General features: G+C 40.3%; 1 protein-coding gene across 2 annotated transcripts in view; it reads left to right on the top strand.

Annotated features, from left to right (window-relative positions):
* The window catches only part of Dguok (deoxyguanosine kinase), a 33,981-nt gene that overhangs the window by 9,012 nt on the left and 2,369 nt on the right, over nucleotides 1–22,600 (top strand). Inside the window, exons 2-4 of one of the 2 annotated variants that reach the window (XM_005385533.2) lie at nucleotides 395–507; nucleotides 12,930–13,117; nucleotides 16,935–17,082. In XM_005385533.2, the coding sequence (XP_005385590.1) occupies nucleotides 395–507; nucleotides 12,930–13,117; nucleotides 16,935–17,082 (449 nt within the window). The remainder of the gene's footprint in view (nucleotides 1–394; nucleotides 508–12,929; nucleotides 13,118–16,934; nucleotides 17,083–22,600) is intronic. The other variant, XM_005385534.2, reaches the window with a different exon arrangement.

Genomic DNA, 22,600 nt, shown 5'->3' with positions numbered 1-22,600 from the left:
ATTCTTAGCCTGGCTAACTGTTCATCTTTCAGGTCTTAGCTCAGATGTTTTTTAGAAGAGAATTATCTGATTGCCTGAGCTGTGATTTAAGCTTTACGATTTACATAGTTGATTTCATCTACTTTTGATGGCACTGTTAAATTTTCAGCACTAACCATTTTTTCTCTGGGCGGTGGGGATTTTAAAATTGCCAATCAAACCTTGAAGGGATTTTTCTTCCCTGTTACCTGTATTCATTATAATGACTAGTTAGCATGGCCAGATCCATCGCTGCTCTGACAATAGTGTGGCTGCTGGTACTGGTGCCCTTTGAGTGGGGCACTCATGGTAGAGTCTAGCAGACTACTTCAGCTTGATTTGAGAACAATCCCAATACATGCTGTTTGCATTACAGCTGTGGGAAAGTCTACCTTTGTGAAGTTACTCACGAAAACTTACCCAGAGTGGCACATAGCTACAGAGCCTGTAGCAACATGGCAGAATATCCAGGCTGCTGGCACCCAAAAAGTAAGTGTTCAGTTGTGGTGGATAGTTGGCAGGTATGGGTGAGTAACCTAATTGTAATAATTTAATTTGCTCTGAGGAGATGAAGTAGCTCAGTTTGAATTTCCTTTTTAAAATAACTTCATGCTGGACATGGTCTCACACGCCTGTAGTCCCAGCACATGGGAGGCTGAGGCGGGAGAATTACTGCAAGTTCGAGGCCAGTCTGGGCTACATAGTGAATTCAAGTCTAGCCTGAACTGCATAGCAAAACACAGTCTCAAAAAAAATTAAATAATTAATTTTTAAAAATAGCTTCATTCTAAAAAGCAGACCACATCCACCAGTTTGACGTTTGATATGTTTAATTTTGGTTTTTTTTGTGCTTTTTATCTGTCTGTACAGTATAAGTGTCTACCTCTGCTCTATGTGATTTCCCAAAGGTAGGATGTCCAGCCATCCCACCTTTGGAGATTAATTTTGTCATTCCTACCCTTAAGTGTATTATTACTGCAACAGACCATCAGGATTAATAGTGATAGTGACTTTAACTTTATTATAGTCTCAGAAATTGGAAGGGACCTTACAGAACATTCCATCATACTCTGAGTCAATACATGTAGTAGCTGAAATCCATAAAGCACATAGTGAACAGTAAGTTCCTGACTTATGAATGCGTTCTGTTCCAGGAGAATGTTCATAAATTGGATTCATTCAAAATCTAACAAAGTGAGTCTTACACAGTACACCTGTGTCTCATACAGTGCACCTGTAAAAGTTTACAACTTGGATGTTCATAAGCCAGGCACTTACTGCATTATGTGCTGGGCACTATACTGTACGAAGTACCAGGTGTTTTATTTACACCTCATGACTTAGACCCTATTGTCAGGTCCGCTGCTTTAGCAGAGGCCTTGGCTTCAACATCCTCCATACCAGTATGTGTAGGGAAAGACCAGTTTAGACATGAACCTTAGAATAACAGAGAGTGGCAGCACCGTGCCCTGTCTGGCTCTGTATATTTCTTCTGTAGCCACTTGGGAAATCCACTGAATGGCTCAAGGTTTGTTTTACCAACTCTGTTAAACAGTTCATCATGTTGCGGTGACTGAACACATGACCTGACTGGTTCACGTTCTACCTCCTACCTCTTTTAACTTTTCCACCTGTGTACAGGGAAGGCTATGAATTACCCTAGTCTTTCTCTCCCCCTTAAGTCTAACCTCTTTAAGGCAGACACCTCCAGTTTCCCTCCAGATTGTTCTTCATTTCTGGAGTAACTTATCTAAATGGTGAGCTCCAGTTTGTTCATTTTCCACTTCAGATTTGCTAAGTGTGGCTCTCAGAGCCAAACAGGATATTCTGGATGTGATCTAAATGGTGCAGAATATCACAGAACTTGTTTGGATACCATTTTTCTGCTATTCAGACTGGAATTGTGTTACCTTTTGTGGAAGGCACATTGTGCTTAGGATTTTTAAGTTGTCTCTTTATGCCTTTATATGTGCATGTGTATATATGTTCATGTATTAATGAAATTAACTTTCTCATTTATAAATAAATTACATATTTTTTCTGAATATGCCACCAATCATATTTTAAAATAGTCTACAAACTGAATGATTGGGATTTTAAAGTAGTCTACAAACTGAATGAATACTTCTCCCTTCAAGAGGTGTAGCTTAGTTTTCCTCCCCTTGAGTAAGAGCTGGACTTAGTGATTTTGTGTGTGTGTGTTTTTGTGTTTTTCAGTACTAGGGATTGAACTAGGCATTGTGTATACTAGGCCAGCCTGGTTGGTTGTTTGGTTGGTTGGTTGGATGATTGTTTGGTTGTTTGATTGATTCAGAGTCTTTCCAGGTAGTTCAAGGTGGTCTTGAATTCACTATGTAGTCTAGGCTGGCCTTGAACTTATGGTGATCCTCCTGCCTCAGCCTCCCAAATGCTGGATTACAGGCATGTATCACCACACCCAATTTATTTTTTATTTTGAGATAGTCTAGGTAAGTTGTCCCGGTTGGCTGTGGTGCATTAATTAATGGTCAACTTGAGTGCAAACCCCCCATTGAACTGAGTCAGTGTAGTTTTGGGGCATGGAAGATCCCCCTGAGGATTGTTGCCTAAGGAGCATAAAAGGAGAATGGGAGGAAAAGATTGCATGCTGTTGTTTTTCCAGGAGATGCTTGTTGTGGCTGGTTTTCCCGATACAAAACTTGGTGTTCTTGTTGTGGGTGAGCTTGGGTCCTTGCTGTGCCAGGGATGGCTGCTGTTTTCTTCGTGGGAGCTCTGGTCCTCACCTTGAGCTTTATTTCCTGGCTCCAGTGCAGACCCCTCAGCCTTCTGGCACAGACTTTCTAGCTTTCTCCAGTGGCCTTTGGGCCTATAGGGTGCATATCCGTGTTGCAGACTTGCATGAGACATTGCCGTGGGCTCTAGGCCTCTGGATGGACTCATGGAGAACATTGCTGTGGGCTCTGGGCCTCTGGCAGGACTCATGCAGGACACTGCTGTGGGGTCCAGGCCCTCAGCTGGATGCTTTGGGTCTCTGATGCGTGGACAGGTTCCTGCACTTTGCTGTATTTGACTTTTTGGGTGAATATTATGAAGTAATCCTATAAATTATGTGTCCTGTGTTAAATCTGTTCCCTTGCAAGCCCTGATTATAACATTGGCCTTGAACTTGTCCTCCTGCCCTACCTTCCCAAGTATCTGGATTACGGTCATGTACCACCATGCCTGGTAACACTTATTTTTAATACTTAGAATGTCACAGAAATAACAGTGTGACTTTTTAGGGTAGGTCAAAAAAGATGTTATAGTCTCTGTCATGCTTAGGGGAAGCCAACCACCATGTCATGAAGCCCCATCGGAAGGTCTGTAAGGTAAGGACTGAGGCATCCTGCCAACAGCTGTGGCTCTCTTGGAAGGTGAGTCCCTCAGTCCCAGTACACCACCTGATTCAGGTGATGGTGACCTTGGCCACCATCTTGACTGAAAGTTCTTGAGACCCCTGAGGCAGAACCACCTAGTTAAGCTGCTTCCCAAATTCCAGCCCCATGGAAACTGATAATGAATGTTTTCTGTGTAAGCCACTAAATTTTGGCATCATTTATTGGGCAGATAACTAATATTCCCGTAATCCCATTATCCAGTAGAATGGTCATTTTTGTCCTTCTATACTTTTTTCTGCAGAGGAGAAAGTGAGTATATATTTACATAGGTGTAATATATATACAAAAATCGTGTAGAGCCAGATGTGTGTAGTGGTGCATACCCATAATCCCAGTACACTGAAGCCTGAAGTGGGAGGATCAAGAATTCCAGACCAGCCTGGGCAATTTAGCAAGAGCCTATCTCAAACAAAAAGTGATTGTCACCTGTTTGTCACTTAATAGGTAAAGTTTCCCTCTCATAGTACTGTCATTTTAGTGGCTATTAGCTATAATACCCTACATAATACAGTATTATCATTTATCCAGTCCTTTGAGGATTGGTTTAATTTTCTAATTTCTGCCTATTATTAACAATGTTTCAATGACAGACATCTCTTATAGCTAGATCTTCGTTTATTAATAGCCAAATTTTATGTACTTATATATTTTCTTAGGATAAATTAGAATTAGAATTTTGATGTCCAGAAATTATCTACATTATTGATACTTGTATTGTGTTTTACAGAATTTCCCTACAGAAAAATTGTACCAATTTCCTCATACTTGCAGCAATACTAGGTGTTATTCCTTTTATCCTTGCTAATGTGAGAGAGAAGAAAATCTTACTTTATGTTTTCGATTACCAGTGAGTTGAACATATGCTCATCATCCACTTATTATCCTTTAGTGTACTGTCTCTTCACCCCTTGCCACCTTTTTTCTTATTGAGATCTTTTATCTTTTTATAATGGTCTCATAAGAACTCAATATGTGTATAGTAATTAACTCTTATACATATTATTGATAATTTTGCCCAATGTGTCGTTTTTCTTTTATCTTTGTATATGATATATTTGGGAATATAATAGTTTAGTTTTTATGTAGTCAGATCTGTCCATCTTTTCTTCAGACTTACTGCCTTTGATACTAAAGTGTTAAAAAAAAAAAAAGTCTCCCAAGGCCCAAGGTTTTTTTTTGGTTGTTTTCTTGATTGTCTTTTTGAGACAGGGTCTCACTATGCAGTTCAGACTGGCCTTCAACTCCCTTTGTAGCCCAGGCTGGCCTCAAACTCGCAATGATCCTCCTGTTCAGCCTCCCAAGTGCTGGGATTACAGGCATGTGCCACCACGCCCGGCCCTCAAAGCCCAAAATTTTAAAAGCATCCACCTATATGTCTTTCACTTGCTTTAATAGTATTATGCTTTGTGTGACTTTAAAAGTGGTAGAACTCTTTATTTTTTTCACAAATGTTTAGCTACTTATCTGCATAGTTTTCTTGTTTAGTTTATTCCTTAGAAGAATATATATTTTGTTGTTACAGTGACTTGTATTTTCCTGTTATCTTTTCAAATTGGTTGTCATAGATTTGAAGGAAAGCAGCCGATTACCATATATTTGACTTGTAAGACTTAATTCTCTCTATATGTGTGCTTGGGATTTATAAAATGATAATTGTCTTTAAGTAGTAATCATTGGAAGAGTTTTCCAATACTGCATCTCTATTTTCTTCCTTTCAGTAGAACTTCAAGAATAATATTAAATAAGAGCAGTGAGGGTAGTCATCCTTATCTTGTTCTGTCTTTAATGAAGTTACATCTAGTTTGTCAGTTTTAAGTTGCTGTTTGTTATTCATTGCAAGAGGGCATGTGGAAGAAGAATCATTTTACTAGGACATTAACTGTTTTTGTCAGAATCTAAAGTTGAATTTCCAGTAGAAGCCTCTTTAGCATCTAGTGAGATAACCATGGGTGCTAGGGATTGAACTCAGCTCCTCAAGCATGCTAGGCAAGCTCCCTGCCGCTGAGTCACACCCCTAACCCCCAAGGTTTTCTTTTTTAATCTCTTAGTCATAGCTTTGATAATAGTACCATCCTCACATTTCTAGAATGAATTTTTGTCAAAGTGTAGTATTGTTCCATTAATTTGTTAGTATGTTTTTGGCAATTTTGCATGTACATTTAATTGGTATTACTGTTTGTGTGAACAGTTTTTGACGGGTTTTACCATTGGGGTTATGAAAGCAAATTGAGAGGTTTTGCATCTTTTTAGCATAAGAATTATCTATTTCTTGAAGGTTAATAGAAATTGTCTTTAAAATTGTATGGATTAAGTGGTACTTGGGGGAATAGTTAATAGCACCTGTTTTTTCCCTTGGTGATTATTCGGGGTTTGTTTCTTTTTTGTTTGTTTTTATTCCCTCTTGAGTCAACTTTGGTGAATTCACTTTCCTAGAAAATTGTGCTTTTGTTGAGATTTTCAAATTTAATAGTATGAAATTAGTACTTTCTTATACTTATAGTCTTCTGTATCTAGAATTATTATATTTTTTGTCTGGTGTTTCTTACTTGCATGAATATGTTGGGAAGGAATAGATCTGATAGATGATTGTTTTTTCTCCTTTAAAAGACCCAGTTAGTGGATTTTTGTTTTTAATTCTATTGGGACTTGCATTCTCATTCATTAATTTTTGCCTTTGAGTTTATTCATTTTTAGTCTCCAACTTTCTTTGCATTTTATAAACCTCTTGAGGCTAAGTGATTAGTTTGTGTGCCCCTCCATTTTAATAATAAAAGCAGTTGCAACTGGGAATTTTCTTTGTGAAATAAGATTTGGCCCTTTTTGGTTTTGTTTTTTGAGACACTTTGTTTTTTTGAGTCTCACTTTGTAGCCTAGGCTGGCCTCAAACTCACAGTGCTCCTCCTGCCTCTGCTTCCCAAGTGCTGGGATTACAGACATGTGCCACCACACTGGGTAAGCTTTGGCCATATTTTGAGGTTTTGACAAAGTTTTGACTGAAATTTCGGAAGAGTTTATGATTGTACTTTTGACTTATTCTTTGCCCAGTAGTTAAAGTATTTTGCATTTTTTAGTAGTGTGTGCATTCATTAGTCTGTTGCTTCTACTTTGACTTTTGTTATGGTAGGACAGTATGGTTTAATAGTTCCCAGTTTAGGTAACTTCTAAGATTTTCTTCATGGTTTATGAATTATCAGTTTTGGTAAGTGTGCTATGAACTTTTAAAAATGGTGTATATTAAAGTATAAAGTTTGGTGTGACTTACTTTATCAGTGCTAAGATGCCGTTGTTTATAAAACACTTCTAAGGAATAATTGAAACATCTAAATTTAATAATTGTTGAAGATGTATCCCAGATTCAGATAGGTGTAAAAAATAATCATGTAATTCTCTGACCTCTCATTTGTGGGATTTTTTTTTTTTTTAAATTTTGAGAGATGTGTTAAAATTTGTGCTTTTATTATGTTTTGTCTTTGTGTTTTTAATTTTAGATCTTATTTATTTTCTCTGTAATTTTTAATTGCATGGTAAAGAATTCAACAATACCTGAATCATACTTTAAAGATTCACAGGTTGACAGATGATAGCTTACAATCCCACTAAGGAAAAAGGATAAACAAGAGAGCACACAGTTCAGACACAGTAGACTTACGAGCTGAAGAGTTTGCGGACAGGAGCGTGATGCCTAGGCCCTACCCCCGTGTGGTTACCATTAGCATGTGGCACATGCCTGAATTAAATATTGTACAACTTTAATTTTCCACAATAATGTCACAGAACTGAAAATAATATTTTTACAAATTACTTCAAATCTGCATATCAACATTCTCCCTTTTTCTTCCCTGTCCTTTGAGGAATTCTGGCAACAAGGAGTTGCTTTCTTTGCTTAAGTATTCTAGAAATTGAGCTGGGTATGGTGGCACATGCCTATAATCCCTGCACTTGGGAGGCTGAGGCAGGAAGATCATCATGAGTTCAAGGCCAGCCTACAACTACACAGCAAGACCCTGTCTCTAAAAAAAAAAAATATTCCAGAAATAAGCATGCCTTAAATTAGTAAACCAGCCTTGGAATTTTTAAATCCCCAGGACATGCATCTATACATTTAAAAAACAAAGGAGGGGAAAAGTTAAAAAGACAACTGGCCCTCTCTCTCACACACAGTCTCCTGACAGAGAAAAACAAAAAAGAATAAGAGACAGAGAGAACTCCCAGCACTCAGGAGGCTGAGGCAGGAGGATTGCTGCCAGTTTGAGACCAACATGAGCTACCTAGTGAGTTCAAGGCCTGCCTGAAATACAAAGTGAGACTGTCTCTAAATGAATAAATGAATGAAGATGAATGAATGAGAGAAAGAGTGATAGAAGAAATAGAGGATACCTGTTCTTAGCAACCCATGTTCAGTTCTATCCAATGAAGATAACTGTGTTTAAAAATATGTAATGTCAGCTGGGTGTGGTGGTGCACACCTGTAATCCTAGCAGCTGGGAGGCTGAGGCAGGAAGATTACTGTGAGTTCGAGGCCAGCCTGGGATACATAGTGAATTCAAGACCAGCCTGAACTGCACAGTGGAACTGAAAAAGACAATAAGTAAGTAAGTAATATCTACAAATTATACTCACATAGCCTGTAAAGAAGGACAGACAATGTAAGTATAAAAGTGACAAAGCATAAAAACATCTTGTATTTTGAATTTGCTTTGCTTTATATCTGTGTTTCACTGCTTTAGTATTCCCTGTATAAAGGTTCATGACTTCTTTATGAAATCTTTTTTATTTTATAGTATTTTTTTAAAAGCCTCCTTGTAGCACTTAATGCTTTTCTCTTGATATAATGTACAACATATACATTCTTTTTATTTGCATCTGCTTGATAGATTTTGCTTTCCCTTTGTTTTAAAGTAATCTGTTTTGTTTTAGGTGTTTCTCTTATGAGCAGAAATTTTGGTTTTTACTGTCTGACAGTTCACCTTCCTTGGGGATTTTTTCCTTTATCATGACTGTGTCTGGCATCTTATTCTGTGCTTGCTTTTCCTCCTCTTCCTTTCTCTCCTTCTGTCCCTCCTTCTCTCCTCCTCCTCCACCTCTTCTTTCTCTTCTCTTTCTCCTTTTCCTTCTTGTTATATTTTAAAGTTTCTTTCATTTTCCTCTCCATTCAGAGAACTTCTTTTATTCTGCCAGTGATAATATTTAAATTAAAATATACATAGTTAATGCTACCACAATGTTAATGGAATCTCTGTGGGGAAAAAAATTTTTTTATTGCCTTCTTTTCCAGACTCCCCCTTCAGGTGTATTGAAATCATGTGCAGAGCTACAGACTTAGAATGTTTCTGAGGTATAAAATTGCCCTTCACAATGATTCTTAAACTGGCATTAATATACACAACTACCATGATAATAGTTTCCAGTGAAGTGTTCTGGTTTCTCCCTGACTGCTGCTTTTTCTTCACTGTATCCTCTTTGCCTCCGCCCTTCCTTTCTCAGTGCTAGAGAATGAACCCAGGGTCTTGTGTGTACTAGACAGGCTTTTTACCGCTCAACCGTGACCCCAGCCCACATTTCACATTTCTTAATTCTTTATTTTGACTTATTTTCCAGTTGGCTGGGATACAGTCTAGAGGTTTTTTTTTTTCCTTTTCCCAGAATGAATACTATCTATGTGGGTGTTGTAATTTCTGGGTGGTTCTTGTCTAAAACCATCTTTAGTAGCTTCTGTTGTAGGAATTTGTTACATTCTTGGGATGCTTTTTTCTTTATAAGTAATTTGTGTCTTTTCCCCCTTCATTAAGTTTTTTTGGGGGGAGTGTTTTATTTTTAGTGAACTGTAACTTTTTACTAGGTCCTCTGTGTGCCTGTGTGTACACTTGCACATCTGTGAGTGTATGTGTGTAATAAAGTCTTAGTACTCAGTGAATTTTTCTGGTGGAATCTCAATATTTTCTTTAATTTTTTTCTTGATTTTAGCTCCTTTTTCATCAGTTCACTCTTAATTAGTACTCCTAGTTGTATCATGGAACCTTCTTTTCCTTTCCTGAACATCTCAAGATAATACATATTCCTGTTAGCTAGTGATTCTCACTGGTGACGGAGATGCATACCTTATGAGTAGAAGTCTTTATTCTTTTTTGGGTGGATACTCTGAACTCTTATCTCTTGAGAAGGTAAATTGTCTACTTGATTAAGTGGCTTTGTCTGAGCTAGGGGTCCAGTAGTCCCTCAGTATGTGCAGGGGATTGGCTACAGGACACCCTCTGGTATACTCTAGGTCGTGTTTAGATTGCTTGTAATACAGAATACAAAGTAATTTCTATGTGAGGATATATGCTATATTAAGAAATAAAGATAAGAATAAAGTGCATGTATTCAGTACAAACACAATTTTGTGTTTTTTTAGATATTTTCTGGTTTTAGATATCCAATTCTTTTTATTTTAAAGAGAAAAAATAAAACAATTTCAAAACAAGATAATAAGAGGGTAACAATGGTTAATATTCATTTTTTAGATATTTTCAATCTGTATTTCGTTGAATCTACAGATGCAGAACTACAGATCATAAAGGGTCAACTGTACATTGAAGTTCTAAGAGATAGTTTTGGCACCCTTTCATCAGTTGTTTTGATACAAAATTGTCCTGAGCCAGGCATGGTGGCACACCCATGTAATCCCAGGACTTGGGAGGCTGAGGCAGGAAGATTGCTGTGAGTTTGAGGCAAGCCTAAACTGCATAGCAAGACTGTCTCCAAAAAAAAAAAAAATTGTACTAGTTGCCAGCAGGTAGAACACAAGTGATATTACATTTTGAAGTACCTCTCCGGAGCAAAGAAAAAGAAAAGAATTATAGATTAAAAAACAAAAGCATAAATACCCTACAGCTACATTACCATGTGTATTGGCTATCCTAACATGTCTTTTTCTTTTTTCATAATTTTATTCTTTTTTTCCTCTTAGTTTGGGGATAATTTCTTAAGGTAGTATTCAGTATAGGTCATCTAATTGGATCTACTAAGTGGGTTCAGTATGGACTTACTAATTTGTTTTGGTTTTGGGTTTTTGTTTTTAAGACTGAGTTTTGCTGTGTAGTTGAGGATGGTCTTAAACTCACTATGGAGCCCAGGCTGGCCTCAAACTCACAGCAGTTCTTTGGTCTCAGACTCCCAGGTGCTGGGATCACAGGTATGTGCCACCATGCCTGGCTGGATTTACTAATTGTGTTTGCTATAGTGCCTAGTTTTCTAGTTACTGTCTTTCTGGAGTGTTTTTCTTTGGCAGTTGTGTCTTTTCATCAACATCATCTTTGTATTGCTCCTTTTTTTTTTTTTTTTTTTTTTTGGTTTATGACGCCCTATTCTTATTTGAATTCTATTGAGATATTTCTGATTTTCTTTCTGTTTCAAACATCTCTGCCTAAGCCCATAGATTGGTCCTCTCTCCTTTTGAACTGCAGAATATTTTTATATCTAGTTATTATCCCATTATTTGCTTGTACATTTGCATTTGGTCTGTAGCTGAGATGAATTCTTCAAGAAATTATGTAAATGATTTTTCCTCCAGAACATTCTCCCTCTGACAGCCCAAAAACCCACTGGTGCAGTAGCCCATACCTAGTCTACCTACTATACCTGCTTGTATGTAAACTACACCTGCTTGTATGTAAACTATATGACAGATCACGGGCTGCTCCTGTAGTTTCCAGGGATACATACCATCAGAGGCTTGAGAGTCCAGCTTTCCCTCCTCTTCATCCTGCAGCTCTTAGGGGCTGTTTGTGAGGGTGGTGTGTGTTTGTGCATTAAAGCATTGGAAGGAGGGAAATCCTAAAGACACCTCTGAGTTAAATAGTTTTTAGATCCACTCACCTCTATACACATTGCTTCTGCTGAAGCCTTTCAAAGAGCTGGGAACCTGCTGTGTAATCCAGGAATGCTTTTTAGCCAGCTTGGACCACTTCTTGTTTAACCTTACCCACTCCATGCCATATCTTTATCTTTATCTTTATCTTCACCTGAACCTGTCTCTAGTTTTGTGTAGATTTGTTTTGTTTTGTTTTGTTTTGTTTGGTTTTGTTTTGTTTTGTTTTGTTTTGAGACAGGGTATCCCTGTGTAATTCAGTCGGGCCTAGAACTTGCAGAAGTACTCTTGCCTCAGCCTCCTGAGTTTTGGGATTACATGCATGCGCCACCATACCCAGCAAAATGCTCTCTCCTTAATTTCCATTTCCGTCCATGAAAATTTCACTCATCATTTACTTTGCAGTTTAAGGTCATTTTTTTTTTTAGAAACTTCTGAGATTCCCTCCACCATATGGAATTGGCCCTTTATCATGTGATCTGCCTTGTATTCTAGCTATTTATATTTTAGTCTTCACCTTCACATTTGCATGGTGAATTCTTTGAGTCCAGAAACCAGGTCTTACTCACCTTTACTGAGAGGCATTAGAATAAAAAAATAGATTCAACACTTACTAAACCTCATGAGACCTTTGGCAAATAAGTTATCCTTTGAGTAGACTTTCCCCTCTGCAAAATGGACATAACAACCTTTTCTCATGAAGTTGTTTTGAAGATTAAGTGAAATAATATTGCATAGTGAGCATTGACATAAATGTTACTTCCTTTTTCTATACTCCTTGTGTACCCCTGGCCCATACGCACTTCATCTATGCAGACCTTTAGTTAATGATGATTCAGTGAATAAGTGCAGCTCCAGAGTGCTTTGCATGAATAAATGTAGGTCCAAAGTGCTTTGCACAAAACTCAGTTTTGCATTAAGTCAGTGGAAGAGTCCAGAAAATAATCTGGGGGTCCTGAGTATCCCCTCCTTTTTCCCACCTGCATATACTAAGTGAAACTCTTCAACTTCAGTTCACTCTCTAGAAGAAGGTTTGTTTTGTTTGGTTGGTTGGACTTTCAAATAAACAGTTGCTTTCTTACCTACTTTAAAGTTTTAGAAAGAAATAGCCACTGATGGAATCTCAAAAGAGAAGCAATATAGTGTTGCAGTAGAAAAATTTGATCAAAGTAGAATTTTAGATGATTATTTATTAACTCCTCCCTACAGACTCCACAGATCCATCTATCAGTGAATGTATTAATTCTATGTATAGTTTCGCCTTTACTCTTTGTTTTATTGCAGGTGGCATGTCATCTTCCTCAATCAAATTATTGTCTAATGAGGTAGCAAAATCTCTTCCTTAATTTTATGGTTTCAACTAAGCAGGATGATCTGATTGTATTTTTTTTAAAAGACAGGGTCTTGCTATGTAGTTCAAGCCAGGCTTGAGCTCACTTTGTGGCCCATGCTGGCCTCAAACTTGCAGTGATCCTCCTGCCTCAGCCTCCCTAGTGCTGGGATTACAGGTGTGTGCCACCATGCCTGGCACTGATTGTATATTTTTAGTGGAAGAAAATTTATCATTTCGTTTTTCATTGAGTATTAAATCTTCTTATTTCCTATACACCTTATAGGAAATTCTCCCTTTTTAAAATCCCCTTTAGGGCCAAACTACCCAAAGCTTGGGAAACTTGCTGGACATGATGTACCAGGAGCCAGCACGGTGGTCCTACACATTCCAGACCTGTTCCTTTATGAGCCGCCTGAAAGTACAGCTGGAGCCCTTCCCTGAGAAAGCCTTACAGGCCAAGAAGCCCGTGCAGATCTTTGAGAGGTCTGTGTATAGTGACAGGTAAGATGCCAAACCCTCTGCCAGTCACAAACCCCTTCTTCAGGTCTGTGTTTTCCCTTTTTCCACAGGCCATGTATTGCTGTAGTTATTGAAGGCTGTACTTTGAAAAATTGTCTTCTTTGTGAAGGCAGCTTTATACAAATTTGTCCAAAGTTGTAATTCTACTGAGATATCATATTCATATATGTCAAGAAGAGATTATGTTTTTCATAAGCTAAATGCATTGAATTTCCCACATCGCCACTGATTGCCTTATGTTTCCTTATTTTACTGCATAGAGGCAAGCTGGTAGCTACCTGCTATAACCATTACATGCTAAAAGGCACAGAATAGATCAGGTAGTAGAGGTGCATGTCTCAGAAACCAGATGGTTGGTTATTACCTTTAAGAAGAAAGTAGATGGATTTAAAATGTGTATTCCTAAAATGATTACAGAATATGTATTCATCCTTTTTTATTCATCAAGAAAGGATGTCTAGGCGAAAATAGCATATCATGAAATTGGCTTCTGTCTCAATTTAGCCTTTTTTTTAAAACTCCTTTTGTGACAGGGCTTACTGCTCTCCAGCGTCTAGAGTTGAAAACAAGTACGTACGTGTGTCACTTCAGGGGAAGGGCGCATCCTGACCACCTGGGGGAGGGAGATGTAGGGTCACTTCCAATAAAGATCAGCAGCTAGCGTGGGAAGAAGCCCATCTATTTGAGAAGAGGTAGCCTAGCCGCGCTTCTGAGTTCCTGGCTCTGCCATGAAGACCAGAGCGTGACTTGGGGTGCGGACTCCTGGAGATGAAGTCAGGACACTGCTCAGGTTTTTTGTATTCGAAGGTTGCAAATGACTTTTGTCAGTGAAATGGTACTTTCAAGCAAAATTCTGCCTTACTTAAGCCCTGTTGATCTATCAGAATGAAAGATGTGGCATTTTCATTTTCTATTCACTGCTGAAGACATTTAGTTGGCTACCCATTTAATTCCAAATTAGATAAACTAGTTTTGCTTCCCTGTGCTCTCATAAAGCCTCCTGGAAGAAAGAAATCAAGGTTCATTGTGCTTGTTCTGACTTTACCTCAGACTCATGTAAGATGTGAGACAGAACTCTAGGGGCTACACATGCCTTCTTTCTAGGCCCCGAGAAGCTGCTCTCCATGATGGCTAAATGTGAGCCTCGTGATGGATGAGCTCTGAGTTTTAGTTCTTTCTTCACTGTTGGCCGCACTGCAGCCTGTTTTCCTCTCTCCACAAAGCCTTGTCTCCCGGAGTGGGAAGTTGAATTACAAATAATCACCTGGGTTGCTTGGAAACATACACAGTTGATCTTTTGAATTCTAGACCCTTAGTGAGGTAGCATGCAAGATCCCTCTCAGAGGAAGACAGAGAAATAGAAATACTTTGTTAATTAGAAATGCTTTGTTAAGAAGCTGCCTAGATCTTAATGTTTACTTAAAAAGAGAGAGGTAAGAATTGATTACACTATGAGGAGCTACAGCATTTCAGGTGCTTTCATCAGAGAGGGCGTTTTTAGATAAAAAGGATAGCAAATCCCAAATTCTAATCTTGGAGGGTAATTGAGACCTTTTCTATTATTCTACAAATTCATTCTAGGGCTGGGGTTGTATCTCAGTGGTAAGCATGAGGTGGTTGTTGGGGTTGGGGAGCATCTTTTTATTTGCTCAGCACAGATTTATTGAATGTCTCTTTTGGGTACTAGGCTTGAACCTGGGGCTGCAATGGAGAAGGCAGACCAATTCCTGGCCATAAATATCATAGTTAAGCAGGGACTGGACTCATGCTCACGTGGTGTGGTCTGTGTCCCAGAGGAGGAACATGGGTTATTTGGGAGAGTGGAGTACAAGGGTGAAGAAATCTAAGACTTTTTGGATCGAGTTAAAGGGAAGGCTAGCATGTGGTTGGTTTTACAGCAGAGGCCGCAGCTGTTAGGTACTTGACCCTTATTTTCCACAGCACCTGCATGCAGTCTGTGTAGCTCCCTGTCCATGAGTGCTTACCACCTTCCCCTACTATCCCTTCCTCACCCATCACCACTAGCTTTGGGGGAGTAGGTAAAGTGCTCATTCTGGGGAGCAGAAAGGCCCTCTTTAGAGGACTTACTAATTTTTCTCTATAAGGTGGAAATTTCATCTAGTTTTCCTTGAAGAAACTGAGCATTTTTCAGACCTGGAGTTACTTTTCTTCATTGTCTTCAGCTAGACTATAGCTAGACTGTACCAAACTGGAAGAATTTCCTTCATTGTTTCCAAATTAACCTTTTCGTAGCCTAGCAAAAAGCATTTTAATTATAACTAAAAGATACCTGAATGCTGTGTGAGTCACTTTTTGTCTTAGTTGCTTTCTCATTGCTTGGACAAAATACCTGACACCCACAGTTTAAAAGAAAAAAGTTTATTTTAGCTCACGGTTTATAGAGGTTTCAGTTCATAGCCAGCCAGCTCCAAGGCAGGGCAGCATGGCAGAAGAAAAACAATCCATGGCGTTGCAGGCAGGGAGCAGCAACCATCAAGGCAAGAGGGAATATATATATATATGTATCCTTCCAAGCCACACCCACAGTGACCCCCCTCTCCCCACCAGGCTTCACCTCCCAACATCACACCCAGCTGTAAACCCATCAGTGGACTAATCCAGTGTCACACACCCATGATCTCATATCATACACCCATGATTCAGTCACCCCACAAAAGCCCCACCTATTAGCACATGAGACTTTGGGGAGGACATCTAGATAGATATAAGCCAGAACACTCTTCCAAGGACTTTATGAGTATAATAACATGCAGTTAGGACAGTGGGCTGGGAGAGTTCAGGTGACTTCTTAAGGTGACGTGGCTAGTGAACGTTGGAGTCAGGATTAGGTCCTGCAGAGTTACACTGAGACCTGCTCTCAAGGGTGGCACTCACAGCCTTGCAGCCTGCACTTCTCTGATCGATTCCTACACAGGGATTCTGAATTTCATTTTCCTAGAAGTGGCCAGTTGCTGAGTACTGCCTTAGAAACTGGAGGTCACTGTTAAAGATGGAAATTGTTGTTTTGTATCTAGATACGTGAAGTTTGAAAGCAGAATTGACCCTCCGAAACCATGGTTTCTGCTTAGGTCTGATTTCCTATTCATCAGATCCTCCTTTTGTTGTGGAAGTAAGCAAGGAGAAAAGTGTGTTTGATTTTTACCTTTTGCTTTCTTTTATCTGACCTAGAAGCTCAGCAGCAGCAGAAGCAAGCTATAAGAGCTTTAGAGGATAGCCTGCTTTCTTGGTAACACTGAGGTCAGTGGGAAATGCATTTCCTGCTCTATGAATGACACCACATAAAGACAGTTGCCTCTCCACTTCTTAGCTAGAGAAAAGGATGGTTGGAGACTTGGAAGCTCTTGGTACTTAAATGAAATGCTGTTGTAGGTGGTTTTATACTTGATTTTTGTTTGAGGCCTTGCTGGAATAATAAGGAGATCTCAAAAGCTCAAGTTTATATGCACCCTCTGCTGTATACTCTGGTTTCTAGCAGGGAAAATTGTCGGGGGCCAATGTGTTCCTCTTCCAGTCTCCCCCCCCCCCCACCCCCACAGTGAGTTACTCCATCTAGTTGCTATTTTCCATCAAACTGTTGAGCAGGGAGGGAGCTGTGAGTTAAGAATTCAGATTGCTTAAGGATTGATGAGGAGCTAGAAAGGTTAAGTGGTTTGAACAAACATGGAACAAGTTGGTTATTGATTTTGCTGTTTCTCTCTTTCTTGTGCCTTTCATTCCCTTTCCCATTCTTCCCCTGCCCTTCCCACTTCCACCCCATCCCACTTACATTCCTAACCAGGTACATCTTTGCAAAGAATCTTTTTGAAAATGGTTCCCTCAGTGATGTCGAATGGCATATCTATCAGGACTGGCATTCTTTTCTCCTACGGGAGTTTGCCAGCCGGCTCTCCCTACATGGCTTCATCTACCTACGGGCTGCTCCCCAGGTAACTGAACCTAAAGGCTTAGACTTTAGAAAATGCTTTTAAGACAATAGGAAATCCTTTAAGAGACATTCTGCAAGCCCCTAATTTTCTGGTCAGAGAAGTTAGAGTGCAGGCGTTACCACAGTGTAGAACGCAGTGGGTGGACACCTCTACTCTAGCACTGAGCATTGCATTTCCTACATGCTGCAGCATATTCAAGCAATTGATTGTGTATAGAAGGGGGTCTCTTGGCGGAGCAAAAGCCAGAACAGGTTGGGCATCATCTCCATCACTCCAGATTTGCATCTCAGATGCTCCAACCTGCAGCCAGTGGCCCCTTCCTTCCTTTGGTATGGTCATTGGAGGCTGTAATGGTCCTGTTGGAGCCAGATGTTGGGCATCTTTATATTGGGAGTTTCTAGGAATTATGACATAGAAGTTAAGTCATAGAAGGAAATAAGAAAGTCTAAGGTTTAAGATGAAACTAAATGTCTTCATCACTTTTTTGTTGCTGTTACACAGTACTCCACACCTATCACTTAAAGGAGGAGAAGTGTATTTTTGCTCAGAGTTCTAGTTCATGGCTGGCTGGCATAGCAGAGGAAAAGGTACTGATATCATGGTAGCCAGGAAGCAGAGAGAGAAGGGAGGATCCTGGGAGGGAGATGTAACCTCCAGGTCATGTCTCTGTTGACCCTCAAACAGGCCATGCCTCCTTGCAGCAAGTCATCCCTAGTGCTCCTGTAATCCAGTCACCTTCCAAAAGTCCCACCTCTGAGCATATGAAAATTTTGGGGGCCATTCTTGATCTAAACCGTAACACTGAACTAGAGGCTTAGTGAGGCCAGAGGGCTAAGAAGCTTCCATGAAGAGAACCGAGTTCAGGTTAGGTAAATTCATTGCAAGTTCCCTGGCTGGGTCACATTTATGTGACTTCTTTCAGTGGTCTTTATTTGGGGGGAGTAGGAATAGGAGAGGCAAAATTTGAGGTCATTATATTTTAGGGAAAGGGATTTGTGTCAGTGAAGGGAAAAAGAGGAGTCCTCTGCCAGAGAGGACAGCTTGGAGTACCTGAGGGCAGGAGGCAGGGTTAGAGAGAAAGCCTGCTCCCAGGAAGGCTCACGGTCAGGACTAAAGAGGAGAAAGAGTGCTGTGGAGTTGGACAGAGTGGCAGCTTGGGTTGGAATTGGAAGAGGTGACAGGTTTCCAATGGGAATCATGGCATGGCTGGACTGAAAGAAGTAAGAGATTGCAGGAGTAAGCACCAGGAGAAGGGGCAGTATTTATACATGGTGGAATACTGCTCTACCATAAAGAAAGATAAACGAATCATTTGAAGGAAAATGGGTGCACCTCTAGGCTATAATGTTAAGTGAAATAAATCAGACACAAGCTTAAATATTGCACGGTTTCTTTATATGAGAAACATATATTATAAATAAAGAGCAAAATAAAAGACAGATAATAGGAAGTAGGGAGATCTTTCTCAGATGAGGAGGGGATCAAGAGATGAGGGGAGACGAGAGGAAGAAAGGATGAAAAAAGAAATTAAGATGTGTTACATACATGTACCAACTCCACTCAAGGAATGTGAACATTATGTACTACAACTGTGTACTAATACACATTTAATAAAAAATTTGAAAAATAAATGCAGATTCCCATCCTGAAAGAGAGAGAGAAGAGACAGTGCTGACCTAACCTGTTCTTAGAGACAGAGTTTAGCCCCAGCTTTGTACCAGGAAAACCACACTGGAGGAGCCAAGGAAAAGGTGAGCTGACTCAGTGCCAAGAGTGAGATAGGGCTGTGTAGCCAGCTCACAGGCTTTTGTTTTGGGGGGCCAGGCTGAGACCCACAAGGTGAGCAAGTGTCCCTCACTTTTATGTGTGCACGCCACGTGACTGGTGAGAAAGGGGTGGGGGCGGTGAGGAGGAGGATGAGGATTGTTATTGGGGGACTGGTGTGTCTTCTTGGAGAGACTAACTGAAGTATTTCAGCTGGTATAAAAAGAAGGGGGTTGAGGGTTATTGCAGCTTAATGGCAGAAAAGGAAAACAGTTGATTCACTTTGGGATTAATTAAGGATTTTTGTGCTATTTTGATGGCATTAGATCCAAGAATGCCCATATCCTTTCCTGAAGTGGCACGGACCTCTTCTGTGAGATTCATGGGTAACTATCCCAAAGGAAGAAAAGAACAGAAGTCAAAATATCTCTGCCTGAAATATATCAGTGCCTGACATTCCAGCGCAGAGCCCTGGCAAATAGCAAGTTGAGAGTGTGTGAGAAGGACCTCACTGGAGCCTTTGGCTCCTTTTCACTGGTTTTCCCCTAAGTTCTAAGCAGTAAACCAGCCTGCAAGTTCAAAATGATTAAAAGAAGCTAGGCATGGTGGCACATGCTTGTAATCCCAACACTCAAGAGCCTGAGGCAGAAGGAATGCCACAAGTTAAGACCAGCCTAGGCTACACAGTGAGTTCAAGGCCATCATGAACTACATAATGAGACCTTGTCTCAAAAAACAGTGGCTAGGTGTGAGGGTTGCTCCAGCCCTTTGGAATCAGGGAGAGCACAGCGGGTCAGGGTGGCTCAAGGAGGCAGGCCCTGGCCAGGACTGTGAAGCGTGGAGACAGCATGCAGGAGGTGCATGGGAGCAAGCTGCACCTGGGACTGGGTCTTCGGAGGCACGGTAACCAGACCCCCAGCAGTCGTGGTCCAGTTGCCGTCTCCCATGCCAAGCAGTCAAGAGCGTTTGTTCATCCTGGGTGGGGCAGGTCCAGGAAATCAGCTGTGGGGCGCCTCTTCTGCCATTTGCACCTACACTGGCTTTCCTGTTCGCATTCAGGTATGTCTTCCCCATGAGGAGCAAGGTGAAATGGGGCCAGGCTAAAGCACTGTTTGCATAGGGTCTTTTTAAAGAATTTGTCATAGGTATGCCAATAAAGTAAGAATTTCACCAAATGCTCAAAATAGAAGTTTACCTAGTTGGGGGTGGGGGGTATTTGCTCTGTTAAATTAATAGTAAAACAAATATGCACATTTCTTAATGTAAAAAATTTCTCTATCCTTATTTGTGCTTGAAAACAAAGCTATATTGTAAAAAGCACTTATCTTAACTAATTCAGATATTTTGCTCTCTGAGAGGCAAATTAGGTAGCTTTGCTATATTTGGAAATCCTAACTGCTTGTTAACCTCTAAGGAGGCAGTTTGACAGTATATAATATGTAGTGCTCTTACCTTTGACCTGTTAATCATAGTACTTGCAGTTCACTCCATTGAGGGGCCAGGTATGGTGGTGCCTGCCTGTAATCTGAGCATTCCAGAGGCTGAGGCAGGAGGGTTGCTGTGAGTTTGAGGCCAGCCTAGGGCTACGTGTCTCAAAAAAAAAAAAAAATAAGTAAAAAATAAACTCCATTGATAAACTCATGCATGTGCAAAAGTAGCATGCACAAAACAACATTGTTTGTAATAGTAAATTAATGGAAACAACCCAAGGGTCCATTAGTAGGGGCTGTTGAATATACTATGCTCTGACCATAAACTAAAAAGCTCGGAAACTGTAAAAGAGAATGAGGAAGTTTTTTCTGTATTGATAAGTAACAATATCTAAGATATAGTCTCTCTTTTTTTTTTTTTTTTTTTTTTTTTGATATATTCTTTTTACTGTATCAGGAATCAAACTCAGGACCTTGTGCTTGCCAGACAGGTGCTGTGCCACTGAGCCATATCCCTGGCCCCTAAGACATATTCTTAAGTGAAGAAAAACAAGTACAGACTATATGGTGTATCTCTCCCTCCGCTTCCCCTCTCCTTTCCCCTTTCCTCTCTCCCCGTCTCCCTCCCTCTCTTCCTCTCTCCCTCTTTCCCTGTCTCTCCCTCCCTATCCCTCTCCCTCCCTGTCTCCCTTCCTCTCCCTGTCTGTCTCCCTCCCTTCCTCCCTCTCCCCTGCTCTTTTTGGAGCTAGGGTTCTTGCTGTGCAGTTCAAGCTGGCTTTGAACTCACCATGTAGTCTAGCTGACCTTGAATTCACTGCAATCTTCCTACCTCAGCCTCCTGAGTGCTGGGTAGAACAGTTTCATATGTGTTCTTTTAAAAGAGAGGGAAGGAATGTGTATGTGCAAAAACTATTTCTGAAGGTGTGTGAAAAGTAAACAATACTGGTTATGGAGGAAGAAACCTGGGTAGCTGGAAGTCAGGGATACAGTGAAAAACTGATTAGAGAAGGGGAGGAACAAGAGTGAAAGGTCTCAAAGCCATCAGTAGTGAGGGTGGGGATGCAGGGGTAGAAAGACAGAAGGAAAGAAGAAGAGGCAGGTTCAGAGCGCAGAAAAATAGAAATAGAAAAAATGAAAGTAAATAAAGATAGATGGACGTGGAAAGGCTGGATATCAGAAATGAAAATGTTAGATGAGTATGTGTCATCCTGCCTTCCTAGCATCCTGTGCAGACCTTCCTCTGTCTTCCAGTTCATCTGGAAAACCACCAGGTCTGTTTCCTCAGGGCCCGCAAGCACTTGCCTCTCAGGGTGGTGCTCAGTAAGCTGAGGCCTAAGGACAAGGGGAAGCTCTGCAGAAGCAGGAATTGGAGCGCGTGCTGCCTCTCGCATGAGACATGTCACCCCCTCCTTTATCTGAACTGCTGTACTTAGGATCCAGGCACATACAGTTCAGCACTTGATTTTCTATTTTGCATATATTTTATGTATCTAAATTATAAAATTCAAAGCACAGGGACTCTGTCTGAGTTTGGGGTAATTATTAATTGATTAGAAGAAAGGCAGAGACAAGAAAAATGATAAAAGTATTAACCCACAAGACTTGTCTCTATTCCTCAATTCAGAAAGCTGCAAATAAAGTCCTAAATGAAATTTGCTTACATGATTTCATCTCCTTAGAGAAAAGGTAAGGGAAACAGCAAAGTCCTAATGTTTTGGGAAATATGGTGTAGTATGGTAGAGAATAAAGCTCACATTTTTAAAGTATTTGAAAGAGGGAAATCCTAAGTCAGAGGGTTAAGCCATCTGTATTTCCAAGACAGGTGACGTTGAATAATGAAATGTTTTGCCCTGCAGAGAAAGGATCAAGGGCAATTCAGGCAAAACAAACATTTGGAGCAAAAGTTCTGAGGTGTGAAGGAGCTTAGCCTATCCACAGGAAAGAGGTCAGATCTGGCTGAAGCAGCGAGGCCGGGAGGAGCTCAGGACCCTGAGGAGACATAGGAGAGACAGCCTTGTGTGACAGGTAAAGAAGGAACGACTCCTCTGTGTCTGTGTGCTTCCGCCTTTCTCGCACACAGGAGAAGAGAACAGTGCGTACACTGCAACGTGGAGGGAAGGGAGAGTTAGTGTCAGGGCTCACTTTTCCCCCTCGGCTCTTTGTTTTATCTTGGTCCCATGCAGATTTCACCTTCTATTCCAGAGTAAGGATCTCATATAATATGAAAGGTGTTTCAAATTGCTTAACATTTTATAAATATGATGCCTGTCATAGTTCCTTCAACTTGTGGTTATGTCTTTTTTTTTTTTTTTTTTTTTTTTTTT

Source organism: Chinchilla lanigera, unplaced genomic scaffold, assembly GCF_000276665.1.
Source record: "Chinchilla lanigera isolate Chin_1 unplaced genomic scaffold, ChiLan1.0 scaffold00023, whole genome shotgun sequence".
NCBI lineage: Eukaryota > Metazoa > Chordata > Mammalia > Rodentia > Chinchillidae > Chinchilla > Chinchilla lanigera.
The sequence above is the reverse complement of the archived record's forward strand: the minus strand, read 5'-3'. Positions and strand labels throughout refer to the sequence as shown.